General features: G+C 41.3%; 1 protein-coding gene across 1 annotated transcript in view; it reads left to right on the forward strand.

The window, feature by feature from the left end:
• Window positions 1–13,658: 13,658 nt before the first annotated feature.
• Window positions 13,659–18,243, forward strand: part of PGM5 (phosphoglucomutase 5) — a 66,929-nt gene continuing 62,344 nt past the window's right edge. The window contains exon 1 of the mRNA XM_062599304.1: window positions 13,659–14,011. Within this exon, the coding sequence (XP_062455288.1) occupies window positions 13,751–14,011 (261 nt within the window). The 5' untranslated portion in view covers window positions 13,659–13,750. The remainder of the gene's footprint in view (window positions 14,012–18,243) is intronic.

The raw sequence follows: 18,243 nt of genomic DNA on the forward strand, positions 1-18,243 counted from the left end.
AGCAGCAGGTAGCTTATACTGAGGAATGTTAACTGATAGGTTGTTAGGCAAGCGTGGGTCTATCTGTAACACATACGCATAATGGTACAGGGAATAGTTTTTCCTCCAAGTGAAGGGCTACTGATTTCCACTTAAACCCCAGCTATCAAGATTGCCCTTTCAGAATACCTGTTCCTAGAATATTCATTTTACCTAGTAACATAAAAGAATCATGCAGTGTTGAACAATATTAATTTAGCCCCTACAACTGGATAACAAGTAATTACACTGCTAACATCTGTATCTTCATAGGTATGCTGACTCATCATTAAAACTTGTGGTTTTATGTCAATCAAAACATTGTGGTATGTTTCTTATTTACAGTGACCAACCTTTTCAGAATCTGGTTCTGTGTAGCTGCCTTGATGGATGTAACCCAAACAGCAGAGCCGAGCTTGTTCCTCTTTTCTCTTGAATCTCTTTCCAACATGTTGAGTGATACCCTCTACCTCCAGATGGGTGCAGGAAGCTGGCATGGGTGCTTTAGTACTGTAGCTGGAAGACCATGCAGTTGTTGCCTCATTAACCTTTTACCTGGAACATTTTTATCACAGACATACCTTTCTGCAGTCCTCAGATGACAGATTTCACAACACACCACATGCAGGATTTTCGAGTCCCTCAGGCACACCACATGCAGGATTTTTGCTTTTAGTATTTCTTGAGTGAAGTGGAGCATGCGGGGTATTGCTGTTGGGTTTAACCACCCGCATGGTCCTAAGCTTTTTCTTAAAGCCTGACCTTTCATGCAAGTGCAAAGCTGACAGCATCTGCCACAGAACCATCTGACACTGAGTACCTGTATTTATTACTGTCACTGCAGAAAGAGCAAGTGGTTTAAAAGTTGCAGTTGCTCCTTAAACTACAGGACACATACCCCTCCTGGAGGGCATGGGATTGCCATAGGTTAATATTTGAGTGTTGCCTTTCCTGACCTATTGGGCTGGTCCATGCAACATGTCTGAAAGGGCAGGTTTCAGCAGGGCAGTTTGCAACTCCGGAGTGCTCTCCCACAGCCATTTACTTCTCCCTTCCCTTTCCCTATCCAGCGCTGGGGAGTCTGCCCAGCACAGCCCCCAGCACAGCCCAGCAGCAAGGCAGATTATGGTGGTCTGTAGGGGTCTGTAGGAGGATCCTGATCCCAATACTAGCCATTTAACCTTATTCATGATGAGGGTAATATGATTTTCTCCCTCTCCACACACAGGCCATCCACTGGGGATATTTTTATTGCAGTAACACCATGTGTCCCATGGCATCTCTCACAGGATGTGAGTTTTGCACTGGGTTAAACCTGTATGGAGCAGACCTGGCACAGGGTTTTCTCCTCCTGAAGCAGAGTGCGTCAGCCAAGGACAGTATCCACTAGAGTTTACAAATTTCAGCAACACTCTTCTGCCCTTGCTCACACTCTGAAAACATCCAACCTTGCCTGCACCACATTTTATAAGCAAATACACTAATTGCTAGCTCTGAAGTATTTTTGAATTTGTTGGATTAAAGTCCCTCAGGTTTCAGACTCGATCTCGCATATTTCATGTATGAAATTTTCCAGTAAAGTTACCTATGTTATTCAGTATCTTTTAAAACTTTCTGGATATCATTGTTCCTGAGTTCCTTATGTTAGCTTCTGTCAAACCGCCTAGTTTTGAGGGCTAAGGACAGCATAGCCTCACATTTTACAACAGAATTTGGATTCCTCCTCAGTAAACATAATAAAATCAGAGTTTTAAAATTTTTAAAATATCATCTTTTACTGCTCAGATGTATTAGGAAAGTATTCTTCAGAAATGCCAGTGTGAAGCAAATCTGGCTGTGTTAATCTGCTCTGCTCTCCTAAGGATTCAATTTTCTTTTCTAATTTACAAACTGCTTTAAGGGCATCTGTGTTACTTTTCCTTTTTTTTTTTTTTTTTTTTTTTTTTAAGTGAGTGGACAAGGTCGTGGCTTTGTGGTGGAATCTTCCTGCTGCCAAAAGCTGTACCCACTTCACAACAAAAAGCCTTTCTTCAACAAGTGCCTATTGCATCAGTTCGATCACTAGTAGAAAATAAAGGAGAGTTAGCACAAGTGAAGTCTTGTTTTCTTCTGGAATCTGAACTTCTGGATTATCTAAATTTGCTTGGTGTTTTGGTTGCTTGGCTGATGCCTTCCTTATGCTGATACTGCTGCCATCAGTGCATTGGGTGTTGTCCAAAGATTAGACTATGCTGGTTTGATGGTAGATACTGTATTTTCCATAAGAAGGAGCCAGTCATAAATAACAGCCTGAATATATGCAACTTCTTAACTGTTAATTCATATGTTTTGTTCTGCTTCTTTGTAAAAGTTCCATATCTTTGAGATCAGTATCTACCTTAAAAGGAAGTGAAGGAAGGGGGATTGAAAACATAAAGGACACAGTTTCAGGAAATAGGGTGTGCAATCAAGAGCATCAGAAAGTTGTGACCATAAAACACCACGCTACTTAGACTGAAAGAGAAAAGAGGATTGACAGCACAAAAAAGAGCTTTTATTTAATGAGGAATTTTGCAGTTGTCTTCACAGAGTGTAGGAGTTTCTTCCAAATGGGTATTTATCCCAGCTGCTTCCTTAGCTTAAGACTTCTCTGTGCTTTTTTCCCCCTTCTCTGAATCTCACCGTCCAGAGGAAAGAAAATGTTACAGAAAATTAGCATGTGCTGTCATCTAGTGGTAAGGTTAATTTTAGCAACTGACTGACTTTAACTCTGCAACCAGTGCTGTTGTTCTGGTTTTCTCCTAGGAAATTCTCTATCAATTTTATGCTCTTTTCCAGGTAGTAAAGGCTAGGAATTATGAGGAAGGAAAATACTGTGTTCTTTTACTGATAGTTCTAAAATCAGAATGATTTCTTTTTTCCTACTAAACGCTTTCCTCATTCTTCTGGAAACAGAAGAATTGAGACTTTTTTTTTTACTGTTTTTCCTTTTTTCCTTTTTTTTTTCCTGAAGGACTTTACTGACAACACTACAAGAAGGAAATGTATCAAAGGTGCCTGAAAAGGCAAGCTTTAGCTTTCTACCTCCCTCCCCTCTGAGAAGAGGGGTAACTTTAACTGTCTACTTCAAATGCTTTATAGCCCATTTTAAAACCAGTAAATCACTTTTGTAGGATTTTTGAAAGACTGAAAAATCAGTATTTTCTCAGTACAATTTGATAAAGGATCTAACTTCAAAAAAAAAAAAAGAAAAGAAAGAAAAAAAAAGAAAAGAAAGAAAAAGGAAGGAAGGAGGGAAGGAAGGAAAACATTTCTTTGTCAAAATGAGAAAATGTACAGCCAAACCTTATATCATACTGTGAAAAGATTAAGACTTTTAAAATCTAAGAGGCCTACTAGGTCATATTCTTGCTGCTACAGAGTGGGCACTGGTTTATAAAATATTGAGATTCAGAACTGAGATTCTGTGTTCTACGAAGAGTTTCAGCAAGGAGATAAAGGATACATACAGCACTCCTGGAAAAATGTGAAAGGGTGAAAGTGAAATGTGGTTATGCCATCACATACCCCTGATTATGAGATATCATGAAGGAAAGTGACATGGTTTCCATGAAGACCCACTTGTGAATTTGTCTGAGTCCCTTAGATCTGAGTTGCTGCAAAAGCAAAAGAGAATACCAACTTATCATATATTTTTGACTACACTTCCATCCCTTTTCACCTGAATGTGGTCTTGTAAATAGAAATAGCACTGCCAAAAGAGAAATTCTTATTAACTTTGCAACAAGATGACCTGTAAGAAATATTTTGAGGTAAGAGAGATCTTCAACACTGTAGAAAGGCTTAAAAAAAATAGTCTGGAAATACCAGGAAATAACCATTTTGAGAAGGTATTTATTTGCGGGTTAACTGACAAGCCATTGGACAGGCTGAATGGGAAAGAAGCTGGGAATGGCATCAAAGGCATAATTTGAAGTAAAACTTGACAGGCAAGAGCCAGGAAGAGCAAGTCAGGTCAGCACCCTCATTGAAAGTGGCATGCAAAAACAGCTGTCCAAGCTCTTGTATAAGGATAGCTTCCTGGGGAAAAGAACTGGTAATTCTACACCAAAGAAAAAAGCATCATATTAGTTTCTAAAAATCATAATGGTTTAAATAAAACAAACTTCTTGCTTGAACCAGTTCCATAGTAATTTCTCTTTTTGCAGTAATAGGTTTTGAAGACCTCAATCTGGATATGGACTGCTGAAATTGATGGTTATACAGCAGGAATCTAAGGAATTATTCCCACAGCTTCTGCAAAAGTCCCTTTCATCTCCCTACCTGCCTTTAAGTTGATAATTTCTTGTCCACTACACTATAGTAGGGAAACAAGCTTATTTTCTCTCCTGTAAGTACTCAGAGATCTTTGAACACGAAACACAATAAAAGTGCTAATAAACATCACGTCAGTTGTTCAAACCCCAGTTGCCCAAACATCAGTTTCGCCCTACAGTTTTCTTATGAAGAGGTAAATTTTATGATTTTATTTTCCCTGTGGCTTTACATTCTCAGAAATACTAGATATATTAACCAAGTCTCTCTGAATATTTGAAGGGAAATGTCCTACTTAGCATCCATAATTAATACTTTTGTATTATTAGTTTTATTTTAGTTTACTTTTTATTATAATGACAGGTATAGCTACACTTATTTTCCAGGCAGTATCAGGTTTCTGTTCCACTTAAGCCTGCATAGCATCTAAATAAGAAAATCTGGAGTTACATTGGATTTATCTTTACCTTGGACACCCTGTGAAAGCTGACTCAGGAACAGGAACGGAAGACTCCATCAAAAAGAAAAGGTTAATTTGTATGTATATGAGCATCCCAAAATGGATATTGCTAATTAAGCACTTCACATGGCTTGCAGGAGGCCAGAATCCAGATTTCACTCCTCAGGGGTAAGCAACAGCGTGGTGAGTAGAGGAAAGGGCGGGAAAAAAAGAAAAAAAAAAAAAAAAAAGAAAAAAAGCACTGTCCCTGGAGACAGACTCTTAAAGGAGACATTAAACAGACCACCCTTTCCACAGAAGGCGGCGCTGTTTGACTGCTTTCCTCATCGCTGCTAAGTTAGCAGTAAGGTCGGGCTTTTGTCTGTAACACAGAACTCAAAACGGGGGTGTTCAAAGCCACACCTTTTAGTTAAAAAGATAATTCTGTGGTTATTGCTTTTGCCATAGTCTGATTCTTCAGGAGTACGGAGGCAGTGTTTCTTTCTGGATTGCTTTAATCCATGCAAAATAAGAACAATAACGCTATTAGTGCTTTAATGTCTACTATTTGGCCTCTTAGTGGCCAAAGAACCAATCAAAGCTACTAAAAAAGAATCTGAAGTAATTTAACAGATATAGTATACTGCTGTGAGGAACTGTTCTTCTTGTCATCAGTTACAGTCAGAAGATAAAATAAGCTTGCTGGCAAAAACAATTTTCAGCCAGATGTTTAGAGTATGTGTGCTAAAAAAATTACTTCACCATTCACATAACAGAGAGATTTTTCTCTTACGAAGCAAAAGAGACTTTTCTCTTAAGAGAAAAATCCCAAGTGCTTTGTTCAATAGTGTTCCCCAAGTGGCAGGGCCAGAGACAGGAGACAGTGAAGAAGTAGAATTTTGCCTGAGACCTTTTCTTAATATTTTACTTAGGGTGGCTTTGGCATCCTTTCGCTTCCGTATTACCACTGTGCAACACTCAGGATGAAATTATTGACTGTCAGCTGAAATTTTGTTTGTTTTTATTTAATAATTCAAATGAAAAGGATCTCAGAGTGCTTTCTAAAAATACATTGAAGTTTGTAGGCAAACTGATGCACTTAATGATATAGTGACATCCCCAAAAGCATGAAGCAAACTAGTATTAAAAAATCCAAGTTTTTCACACTTCACGGAACTGTTTTTCTTCTTCTTTTTTTCTGTATCCCTGCATTTAAGTATTGGATTCTTTTTAGAGAGACTGTGACTCAGAGCAGGTATTTATATACCTCCAAACAAGATGACCCCTTGCTTTTCCTACCTTGGCATATCATTGTAGAAACCAGTACATATAATACAGAGGAATCATGCCCAGTTTAGTATTTTCCTTCAGATACGCATATCTGAAAATAAACAGTTTTCAGAAGGAAGATGTTTCCTGTTATGCATTTTTAAGCTTCGTATCTGCTTTGACTGAATGGAAAAAATTCTTAACTTTTAAATTTGATGTGCCCTAGCTCTGTACTATAACCTCAGCCTCTTGCTTTATGTACCAATCTGCTAGTGTGGTAAAAACCTAGCATCTTCTGTATGTTACCCATATTAACTAGCGTTCCTGGAGATGGCATCTTGAAGAGACTACCAGGACATATTTAAGAGTATATGTTTCGCTTCTGTATTACCACTGTGCAACACTCAGGATGAAATTATTGAGTGTCAGCTGAAATTTTGTTTGTTTTTATTTAATAATTCAAATGAAAATGATTAACATAGAGAATGTGCGAACTTGTAAGGAGTGAACCTTAGACCATGAAGTAATACATCTCTCAAGATTTTGAAGGGTGCCAGTAGGAGATCATGTGAAAGAGGCCATTTGGTTGACACTATCTGTAAAGCACATTTTGTCATGGTTATAGAACATGATATCATCGGAGCATAGTCTTGTGTCATTCTCATCCTCTGCAGTTTTAGTAACTGCTTATTGCACCTCTGAAAATTAGACTTGAAGTCTCCAGTTCTTTTGAAGTACAATTTGTTTGCAGATTTTGTTTTGTTCTTTGCACATCATGTACCAGAATGCTGATCTTTCTTATAAATAAAGCCTTCCACTCTTTACTCATGAAATAAATGGTAAATAGCCATAAATGGAAGTGGAAGACTTCCATAGTATATAGGAGTAAGCTCTTGCTAAATCAGGGCTTGGTGACATGTTGCCTACTTGGCAGCACAAACAGGTTCTTAAACAGAACGTATCTCTGTCACGTAGTATAGCAAGACAGCAGAGATTTCACATGTGATTTTACATACAATAGGCTCAGCCAACCTACTCATTTGCTGCTAGAAAAAAAATACTAATTTCTTGACAGTGGTCAAAATAAGGGTGTGAAGCATCTCTCTCCATATTCAACATGTTCAAGGTAAAAAGACGAATTCCTATAGGAATACACAGAGGCAGGACTTGTGTTGGACTCTAATAATCTGTCATTTTCTAAAGATGGAATTCAATTAGTTCATTACAAAGTGCTAGTATTTGAGAATGTTAATGTTTTAGAGGGATTAAATACATTTCCCGATTTTGTAAATAACTTGCTTAGGATCCACCTCAGGCGATTTCGGGATTTCGGTCTGCATCTGTGACATATCCATTCTGAGTATTAACAGCACTGAGGTAAAGTTATGGGATAACAGGAGGGAACCCTACTGCACTGTGTCCTCTCCAGCTGCGTTCTCCTTCCCATAACAGAAAAAGAGACAACAATATTGCATAGGTCTTTCCTGCCCTTCCTCAACCCCATCATACATGCTTTCACCCTTGTGTCATGTGACTTCCCAATCTATGCTTAATTAAATCACAGGCATTTCATGTGCTGGTGGTTTAGCATCCTATCCTGAGCTTCCTGGCATTAATTTCTTAATAGCCACACAGGAAAAAAATAATCTCACATCTAGATATAAATCCCCAAATGGATCCAAGTAAAAAAATGCTAAATATCCTCCTGGAAGATGTCCTCTGCAGATGTATTAACTCCTAATGTTGATGGCTAATACATACCCAAAATACTGTATACATTCTACAGTTTTATTTTAATGATTGAATACAGCAGCTGTTAAAAAAGGTTACTGAATAATTCTGGGAAAAACTTGAATCGTACATCCTTTACAGTCTTATTATCAATGAAGCATTTATTCCACCCCTTGTTCCCCCGAGTGCCAATCCAGGCAGGTTGCCTAATGAGAAGCTGTACTTTGTGCAGAAGCAAATCCTTTCTATCCTGGATTTCAGACCTCCAGCAAAAGCCTTTGCACAGCACTGCCTGCCTCAGTCTACACAGCCACTTAGCAAACCTAGCACACGGAGTAAGATTTTAACATACCTCAATCTCCTCTGCTCTTAAAGAAGTGCCTAACAGGTGACAGATCTAAGAAACCTCTGCAAATAAGTAGAATGGTGCTCTTTCTAGTGAGGAGATATACTCAGAGGAGAAGTCTTGCACATTGTGTTGCAGAACCGAAGAGGGGACTTACTTTGACTCCCAGGCATTATAGTTTGTTTCCTCTGCCAGGCTGGTGAGTGACATTCCAAGCTGCTGTTAAGGCGATAAGAAAATTAAGAGTGTCAGCTGCTTCCCCAGCTCAGTCCCACTGCTGGCAGCCCAGACTAGACCAGCAGCAGAGCTGCTGAATGGTGGCAGGACTAGAGCTGGGACAAAGGCAGTTGCTTGGGTCTGTGGTCAGATTCTCTATGCTGGCCTTAAGTGGCACCTCATAGCCTTGTATTCCATGAGCTTGCCTGCATATTTCTATGCAATTATTTACTGAAAGTAAGAATGACAGAACTCATCTGTTACTAGCAGTGGCAAATGAAAAATTGCTAGTGATTCTACAATATCCAGAGAACTGAAAGTTTTTAATGGAATAACTATCCTGATTTTCTCAGAGTTATACAACAATCTACAGAAATAAACTTTCCGCAGCTGAGTATTTGGCATTTGGGGGACATTCTTTGTAAAAAAGCTGCTTTCTCTGATACATTGCTGTTTAGTGATCTTCCTCTCTCCCTCTCTTTCTTCTTTCCCTTCATTTAATGTACAGTGAGAGGCAATTTTATAAGTCATTCCTGATTTATACAACATAATGAGTTGCTGACAGAGCACTAAATCAGTTGTCAGTTATGAGAATTGAGTTTTTAGGAAGCTTTTGTTTTTTGGCTTTTGTAAATCAATTTGCATGTAGATTTGTGTGAAAATGTTCCTTATAACAATGGCTCTGTTTCATAGTAATTAGAGACTTACAGCTGTGGTGAAATACAGCCTTTTCCAGTGATTAAGAACAACTTCTGGAAAACAATCCCACTGGGTTGTAATATCTAACAGATCATACTGTCTCTCAGTAAAGTTCTGCTACAGGGAACTATTTTTCTTACAAGTCTATAAAAATACACTTTCCCTGCTTTTTCTAAACAACTTATATCAAAGATCACAGAAAAAAAATCTTCTAATTGTGAACTGAAAAAAATATAGATCAGGTCAGTCAAGACATTTCGAAGTCTTTCAGTTTTGTCCTTTTTTTAATCCTTTTTTTAACTTCTAAGTACATTTTAAAAGAAAATCATTTCAAATCAAAGTCAATGAAGTTTTCACATGTAGAAAATGTCACAGTTGGAAACATTAGGATTTGAAATTATTTTGTTTTTATTTGCAAAACTATACATTAACTGAAATCAGTAATTTTCTTTGAATTTTGTGGTTTTGGTAAATCAGCATTTTATTATTAGGACTCTTCTGCAAAAAGCTTTTTGCAGTACTCAAGTTAACAATACTCATAATAATATGGATATATGTCATCCTTCAAATGATAACTGCACTATAAAAGTAACTGGAAAATCCAGCTGAGTGGCAGAATGAGAATATAAACTATAAAATATGGCACCATGAAGAATGGCTTACTTAGGGTTAAATGAGTGTTCACATTTCTATCACAAACATATTAAACAATTGTTAAAAATATTAAATAATTGTAAAAATATGTTTCACGTTAACTACTGTATTAGAGTTGAATTATGCTCTTTACAAAAACAACTGAGGGGGCAAATCCTGATTAGTTAAGGGTACTGTACAGTTCTGCTGATAAGGCAACACTGGGAAGACAATGCAAAGGAAGACATTTCCATAACAGAAAACTAGCTTCTGTTCTATTGCAATTTCCTGTGTAATGGAATCAAATAAGAGCTGGGCTAGGCTTTTGTAATCTACCTTTAAACAGATCCATCGATATTTTCTGCCATCCTGCAGAAGGGACACTTCTGATCACCAAGGTCTGCAGAAGCTTTAGTAACTGTACGACTATAGAGGGCTTCTGTTGCTGTGGAACCAATTTCTGTCCTATGAGTCAACATAAATATCAACCCAGTGTCCAGCCCAGTGGATGAAGGAATTGAAGGGACAAAAAATGGCACCAGTACAATGTGGGGGGGGGGGGAGGAGGGGGGGAGAAATGTGAAAATTATGTCTCCTAAAGTAAATGTCTTTGACTCGGTCAGTCACACAATACAAATAAGTAATGGTAAACATCTTAAGGCTCATAAATTAACATGTTTTAAGAATCAAAATACATGTTGAAAATGTTCCTGAACTGGATAACATATGTTAAGCTATATTTAAAAAGCTGGTGTCAGAAAGTTAATTGTTTTATTTGGAAACAGACAAAATATAACATGCATTCTGTCACTCCATTAAGTTTGATTTTGACCACCTTCAAAAAATCACTGACAACACACTATATTAATACTAGGATATATTTAGCTTTTTTTTTCCAAGAAGACATTCCAAGCTTTTAATATCATCACATTTTAATAATTATTCCTTTGTTAGAGATATACAGTAGTAACTACCAAATACACTGCCATATTTGCCCATTATAGAGAGTTCAACTTTTTAGTCAGATTTGCTGAGCACAGAGCTGCTTCTGGGACTTCTTATATTGCTAGGAAAGAGAATTTGTAGAGCTTGCCCACAGACAAATGTATCAGCATAATGCTAATACAGATACTAGAGAACTGAAACTTTTGTAACAAAAAGATTTTGTACTAAAGCACATACAGTCAGGTCTACTACATTCACTTTTTCACACTTTTGTCTGGTGCAGTGAAGGCTGTAAATTGTATTTGATACAAAGAAATAGCAGGATTTGGGAAACCTGAGCTTTGAAAAGTACTACAGGAGTCACAGTAAAAGAAGGGCTGTGCAAACTTTTGCTCTGAGTTATTTCTCAAGCATAGCCTGCATTTGAACTAAAAAATTTGCAGTACTCTTACAGCTCATTATACTCCTAGTAGAACCAGTATCAAGGTGATGTATGAAAAGCCTGCAAAACACACTTTTTCCCTAGTCTACACTGTTTTTTACAAAAAAACTCTGAGAAATTGTCACTGACAGTCTCCATTCTAGGAACGTCAGTGATCGTATGCTTTTGCAAACAGATTTATTTTCTTCCAAATGCTGCATATGTTTCCCCTATCCACAAAAAACATTCAATCATTTCCTTGTTCTGAGGACTAGTATTTTGTTTCTTACTATGGTCCTGTATTTCGCATTTTTTTGGCACGTGTAACTTATCATCCATTGTTTCTACTGCTTTCAACCTTTGTTGCTGTTTCCTTGTTGATTTGCGTTTGTGGTAGATACAAGTTATTTGATTCCATTTCAGCTTTGACAACTGCAGCTATATGCTGTGGCTTCATTACTGGTAGTGTCTAAAATTATTTAAGGCCTAGCAACCTCATCTACAATTATGCCCTGTTTACATTAAGGACATGAGAGAAATGACATTTCCATAATTGGGGGGGGTCTTTTTTTTCCCCCCTATTTAAAATGCATTCTGGATCACTACAGAAAGCTGTAAATTTGATTGTTTTGCAGAATTAGCATTTCTAATTATACTTTAAAGATAAATTTTTATTCAAGTTATTTTAATTTGTCTGATTTCAGATTAAAAAGCTATCTCAGAAGTTAAAACAGGTGCTTCACCCTTTGCAAATATTTGTATTATTGCTACACTTTTACAGTTGTCCCAAGGCATGGAAGCAACAGAATTTCTCAGTCAGAGAATTATAAGACTTTCCTAAAGGAAAAATGCACCTTTTTCAACCATTCTTCATAAATTGACTATTAAATCAGCCCCTGTTCACAAAAAGAACAGTGTGAGGGATCACCTAGTCAGAAAGATCCCTGCAGTAACTGCTGTACTGACATAGCTCTGCTATAGGATATGGTAAGTCAAGTTCTAAGAGGTGCAGCAAAAGAGAATAAAGAGGTTACTCCTTCCCTGTATCTGTGCTGGCCCTCTGCTATTAGAGGACTGCTCCTTCAACAGAGCTAAAATTCCTAATTTGCCCTAGTGGATTAGTTGATTTAAACTAAACTGTTGTGCCTTGCCTTGTGTACTGTTGTTATGGAGGCAGTGGTCACTGGCTAAGGGATGAGTTGATAACTCTTAAACTGTGACGCTTTGTCTGCTGTGAACCTCTTAAAAGGTCTGTACGGACGGGTCCAGAAGCATGAGTTACTCTGGTTTTAGGGAGTTACTAATCATCAGACAACTCTTGCTGACTCCTGATGAGTGCTTAGTCCATACAACAGACAGAAGCATTTTACCTCATGTTTGCCTGCTCACCTCTTGTAGCTCAGCTAACACGTTGTCTTGCTGAGCCATGATACATCATGTTCCTGAGCAGAGTATGAGCAGATGCTTCCAGCAGAGATCTAGTGAATTGCCTCCATGAAAGTGAACACATTTTGCTATGAAACTACCTGTTACCTGCACAAGGTATCTGCATATGTTATCTGCATATCTATACTAGGGATTTTTTAAGTACAAGAATGACATCTACGTTGCATGACTACTTTTTTTCCAGCTGTCCAGCCAGCAGAGTTGTCCTGGCAAAATAATGTTGTGTAGACCTAGGGTGAAGCAAGCATTTGGATGGAAAATTCCAGCTGATGTTTGACAGTCATAAGCATCTGTAAACAGAGTTTATACTAAGAAACGTCAGGCATCTTTACAATAGTCAGTGCTACCAGCTCTGCATTTAATTTAAGCACAATGAACACACGTCAATGAACTGAGTCTCATCACATCCCTATGAAGCATGTAATGTATTTCAATTTTTCAAAGGGAAACCACCCTCAGACTGTTGCTCTGCCACACAGGGAGTAAGCCTAGCTGCAAACTAGCATGACTTCATATCAGATCAGACACTCTCTAGCATTCAGAACTTCTGCCACCCTGCTTCGTAAGCTTGCTTGCTACTCAAGTTGTTTTTGAGAAATGGCCCTTATATAGGAAAAAAAATGCATTCCCTTTGCTGAAGGCTTAGTAGTGGAAGAACTAGTTCACTCTTTAGTTCCCCGTTCCTCTGTTTTCTCGCCTGTAGAACAGGGCAGTGCCGCTTCCTCCCCTCATCTAGCGCGGCACCTGATGCCCCACAGCCTGCGGGTGGGCCCTTCTCACACCTTCCACTGGGATGTGCTCCCCACGTGGGGAGAGCGCGATGCAGCGCCGAGGTATGGCTCCCATCGCCCCCTGGCGCGCGGGGGTCGGGGGGGGGGCGGTTCCAGCGCTGACAGAGCCTGATCCCCCCGAGCAAGTGTGTCATGCCCGCCCCCCCCGCCTCCAGTTACATCTCTGGCAGGAGACCACAATTCTCGGCTTCGCCTTCCAGGGTTATTTTTGGCTGGGGCCGCCGCATGCTGATGGCAGAGGTCTGACAAGCCGCGGGCGGCCCGGCCAGGGGTGGGGGGCGGCGCGCCCCCACCCCACCCCGCGCCCGCCCCGGCCCCGCCGCGGCGCCGGGCCCCCGCCGCCCGCCGGGCCGCCTCCGGCCCGCGGGGGCCGGCCGTGAGGGAGCCCGACCCCGCGCCTCTGGCGCCGTTCGCCGTGCGCCGCCGCCGAGGGGGCCCTGTGCGAGGCCGCCGCGCCGCAGCGGAGGCTCAGCCGTGCGGGCGGCGCCGCGCCGTGCGGCGCCATGGAGGGCACCCCTATCCCGGTGCTGACGGTGCAGACGGCGCCGTACCAGGACCAGCGCCCGACGGGCGGCGGCGGGCTGCGGCGGCCCACGGGGCTCTTCGAGAGCCAGCGCAACTACCTGCCCAACTTCGTGCAGAGCCTCCTCTCCTCCGTCGACCTCCGCGACCGCCAGGGCTGCACCATGGTGGTGGGCAGCGACGGCAGGTACTTCAGCAAGGCGGCCATCGAGATCATCGTCCAGATGGCCGCGGCCAACGGGGTAAGCGGCTCCCCCTTCCCACTGCCCCGCCGCCCTCGCGCCGTCGCCTGCGTCGGTCGCCTCACGGCGCCTTCCCGCCGCGGCCGCGCCGCCCCTCACGCGCCAACGGCCGCCAACGGCCGCCAACTGCCGCCGCGCGCGCTACCCCCCTCCCCCCCCCACCACCACCGCTGCCCCACTGCGGCTCCGCGCTGCCGAGAGCGGCGGCGGGAGCAGCACCGCGCGAAGCGCCCCGCTTTCGCCATGTCACGGCCCGGGTAGCGCTGAACGCAGGGGTGAAAAATAACGGGAGCCCGGCGTGGGGCTGCCGAGCGAGTCGCTCGGGCGGCAGCTCTGCGCTCGGGCACTGCATCGGCGCGTACCTAAGGTGATCTTGGCCACGGCAGAAGGCCGGTCACGCTCCTTCACGCCTCGTTTTGGAGGGGGGAAGAAATGGAGGCTGAAAAACGCTTTCGAATCGGCGGGAGAAAAAGTGGAAGAATTAAAAATAAGTCTGCGGAAAACGGGAGATACCAGATATGCACCCACTACTGATGATCTTTTAAAAATAGTCAAGGAAAATGGCATTATTAAAGCAAGAGAATTTCCAAATTGTTGTTGCGTCTTAAGAAAATAATTGTTCTGCTCTATTGTTCACTTAATTAAATGAGAAAAGACAGCAGTCTTTTCATGTATTTCTGTGAGCGGATGGGTTAGAATTTACTGTGCAATTATAAAAGAATATAATACATCCTAGGGAAAAAATAGGGAGTTTGGTGGTATATGCAGAAATTTTTGCACATAGAAAGCTTTAAATACTGGCTAATGTTGCCTTGAAGTTGCCACTCAAAGCAGAATTAAAACTACTGTCTCTCATTACTAAATTGATTCTCCAAATCCGGGAAAAGAAGTGATAGTACTTTTATAGTATTTCGTTTAGTGAAGTTACTCCTTTTTCTCCCCAAAAGCTCCACTCTTTTCAGTCTTAGCCAGAAGTTCTTTTCACTTTGAAGCAAAATGCTGTGTTTAAATTTTCCCTATTGATTTATCACTGTTAGCAATGCAAATTAGCCTGTATTACATAAATAATGAACATGTGCAGTTTATTTCCAAAGCACATGCTCACCAGGCTGATATTTTCAAACATAATTGGAGACTGACTCCAGAGATTTCAGAAAGACTTGCCACATTATGTACAGGTAGCTTTCGGAAACCTGCCCTTCGTTCAGAGGCTTGGGGCAAGATGGAAAGGGCTTATGTGGCATGGGATGCAAGCTATAGGAGCTTACAGAGTAACATAGCATTTTCTTGCACAACTAAGGGGACCTAGTAGAGGTGGGCACAGAGTAGTGGTGAGTGTAGGGGTGCCACGTAGATGCATATGGGAATTATGAAGGGATATAGAAGGAGACAGAGAGAAGTGTTACTCTCTAGTAACTTTCCTGAGGCAGCTGTTAGTGAAGATTGGTGTTACAATCCTCTATTGAGCAGGTAGGATGAAGTGCAGCAACAGGTAAAGCAAGAGACTTGCAGCAAGAGCTTCTCTGCAGTTCCCTGGGTGCTCTCCTGCCCTTGTGTACCAGTATAAACCAGAGAGAGAATTACAGCCACAAGGTGATCACAAAGACTGATGTGCTGAGGAAGACGAAAGGCTTAGGGTTTAGAAGACTGGAGATTTGTCAGCCAGATTATGCTGTATTCAGGACTCCTTCCTGAGCTGTTCTCCTGACGACTTCTCTGTTTGCCTTCTTTCTGCTTCTGCTGCCACGTTCCCCATTTTGTTCTGCTCCCTCTGCAGACCCTGAGGTCTCTTTGACCTCATGAGATTTCCAGTGTGGCAGACCTCTGGCAGCTTGTTGGATTAGTGCTTCCCCTTTCCTAAGTTACTAAAAGTTTCTTGGAAACATCATTTCTCCTTTGTGTTTTCTGAAGCCAAGAAACAAGCTTTTCTGCGCAGTTCTCACAGATACCTGAATTCTAGCATGATTCAGTTACTAATGACACAATCCTTACAACTTCAGGAGGCTGGCTGGCAGGGTGATACAGATATTGAAATGACTTCTTATTTCCACATGGTGATGATCCATCCTTTCTCTATCATCCTCACCTTGAGGTGTATCCTCACCTTCTCTTGTCATCCTCATCCTGAACCCCATTTCTCTAAAGTGCATTGTAAACTCACAAGCTTCACTTTTTTTTCCAGAGAATTCTGATTATACTAATTATATGTTTCAATCTCTGACTCTCAAAATATGTCTTCTGATAAAGTGTATAAACCATCCTGAAGGTGTTGTTTATCATATACTATGTAAGTAGTGGGAGAGAAAGGGAATACTGAGGGCAAGAGAGCATCCTGCAAGCAAGGGGCACTCACTGAAAGAAGCATAGCCAGTATCACAGGGAAAACAAGTGAGCTGTCATGGGCAGGATCAAATGAAATTTGTGGATGCTTTGAAGTTGTATTCAGAACCTCTGACCACCCTGGAGCACCACAAGGGTAACAGACAAATCATGCTGGTAAACTCAACCTGAATCTCCTTCTGGAAGGATGCACAGTGACTCCTATGGTTAACTGTATGCCTGAGTATAGAAATAAAAGAGATTTCCTATTACGATCTATAAATGTGCTGCTCTTATTTCATGGGGTTCCCCTTGCCCTAGATCTATGACTCACTCCATATTTTCCCTTCATAATGCGCCAGCAGAGTTGGCATTGGTCCCGGTATGAGGAATGAGACAAGGCCCCCTGCACAGTCAGTGGCCAGTGCTTGCCCTGCTCGCCTCTGATCTGCAGGCCCTACTGCTGACGCTCTCCAAACCAGGGATACAGGTTCACTCTCCACAGCTACAGCTTGTGTAGACTTCCACCGTTGGAAGCAGCCGACAGGAGGCTGGTCCACGCTGTGCAGCTGTGATCAGCATATGCTTCACTGAATCATTCCATTCCCCAAAACAGAGATGGGTTACCTGAAAGTGGCAACCAACCAGTGGTGGCCCTTCTGTGGCACTTATGACTGGGACCGTAGCAAACACTCACATCTGTCAAATGGACTACATGACCTGGGCAGAAAGGAAAGCCAGGCAGAGGCCCTGTGCCATTCTACACTGCAACATGCAGTTTTGTGAAGTGATTTGGTTGGAGAGCATCTGAGGTCCTGTCTCCCTTTCCACCTCTGTGCTGCCAGAGGTGGAGTCCTTGCATCCTGATGTCAGAAAGAACTGAGGCAAAAAGCTCTACTACTTACGCGGTTTCTACCAGGAATTAAATGCAAGCATCCCATTAGACCTGTCAGCCTTAGGCTGATTAGGCCATCAGAGCCATGATGCCTTATTTTTGGTAGCATATATTTGGTAGGATATAGGTTTAAATGGTCAGCTGATATGCCTGGGTCCCAGTGGCAGATAAGAAGCAGATGAACTGATGATCCATACTCTGCCTATGCAAAGTCACAGTAATATCTCGAAGAGAAAACATAGCAGTATTGCTAGCAATGCTGTAAAGGTTTGAGATGGCAGATTTTCCCGTCAAATGCCATGGTTGTTTTCCAGTTGTCTTCTTTATAATACAGTGTTATTTTTATTTGCCATGATCTTACATGCAAATCTTGCCCTCCCTCCCTGCATTCTATACTTAATATGTTTGCTTCTAAGTTAACACACAGTCACCATTACAGTTCTACAGCAAAAGACAAGAAGGCATAGCCTCATGCTGTCCAAAATATAGTCTGCTTGCTTCAGATTTTCTCAAGCTTAATTGACTGAGGCATGCAAGAGATTCCTAGGAAAAATAAAAAGAACATTAAGTGACTCCATGTTAATCTACTGAAACGTCTGAAAATGCACAGCTGCATGTGGTGACATTGCTTAAAAGTGTTCTGGTAAAGTGCTTGTTGGAGAGCTATTCTTTCGTCCGTAGTGGTTTGCTAAGGATCATGATCTTTTTTTCTGCTGTTACTAAAAGCAGAGTGACAAGATAGAATGTGGCATAGGGCACAACATTAGAAGGGCCATTACATGTCTGTAATCTTGTAGCCACTCAAGTTTTGAATACCAAAGATAGTCTTCCCATGCTAGGAAACTGTCTGAGATTTTCAGAAGGAAACTGGAACTTTGTGAATCAGTACATGGATAGCGGTTAGATGTTTTTCTAGCCCAGATTGTGAGAAGTCTGTAAATTGAGAGTTCATAACCTAAGATTAATTAAATGACAATTTGATATTTGATTCTTAGACTCAAAATTCTTAGATTCAAAA

Source organism: Rhea pennata, chromosome Z (genome assembly GCF_028389875.1).
Source record: "Rhea pennata isolate bPtePen1 chromosome Z, bPtePen1.pri, whole genome shotgun sequence".
In the NCBI taxonomy this organism is placed as follows: domain Eukaryota; kingdom Metazoa; phylum Chordata; class Aves; order Rheiformes; family Rheidae; genus Rhea; species Rhea pennata.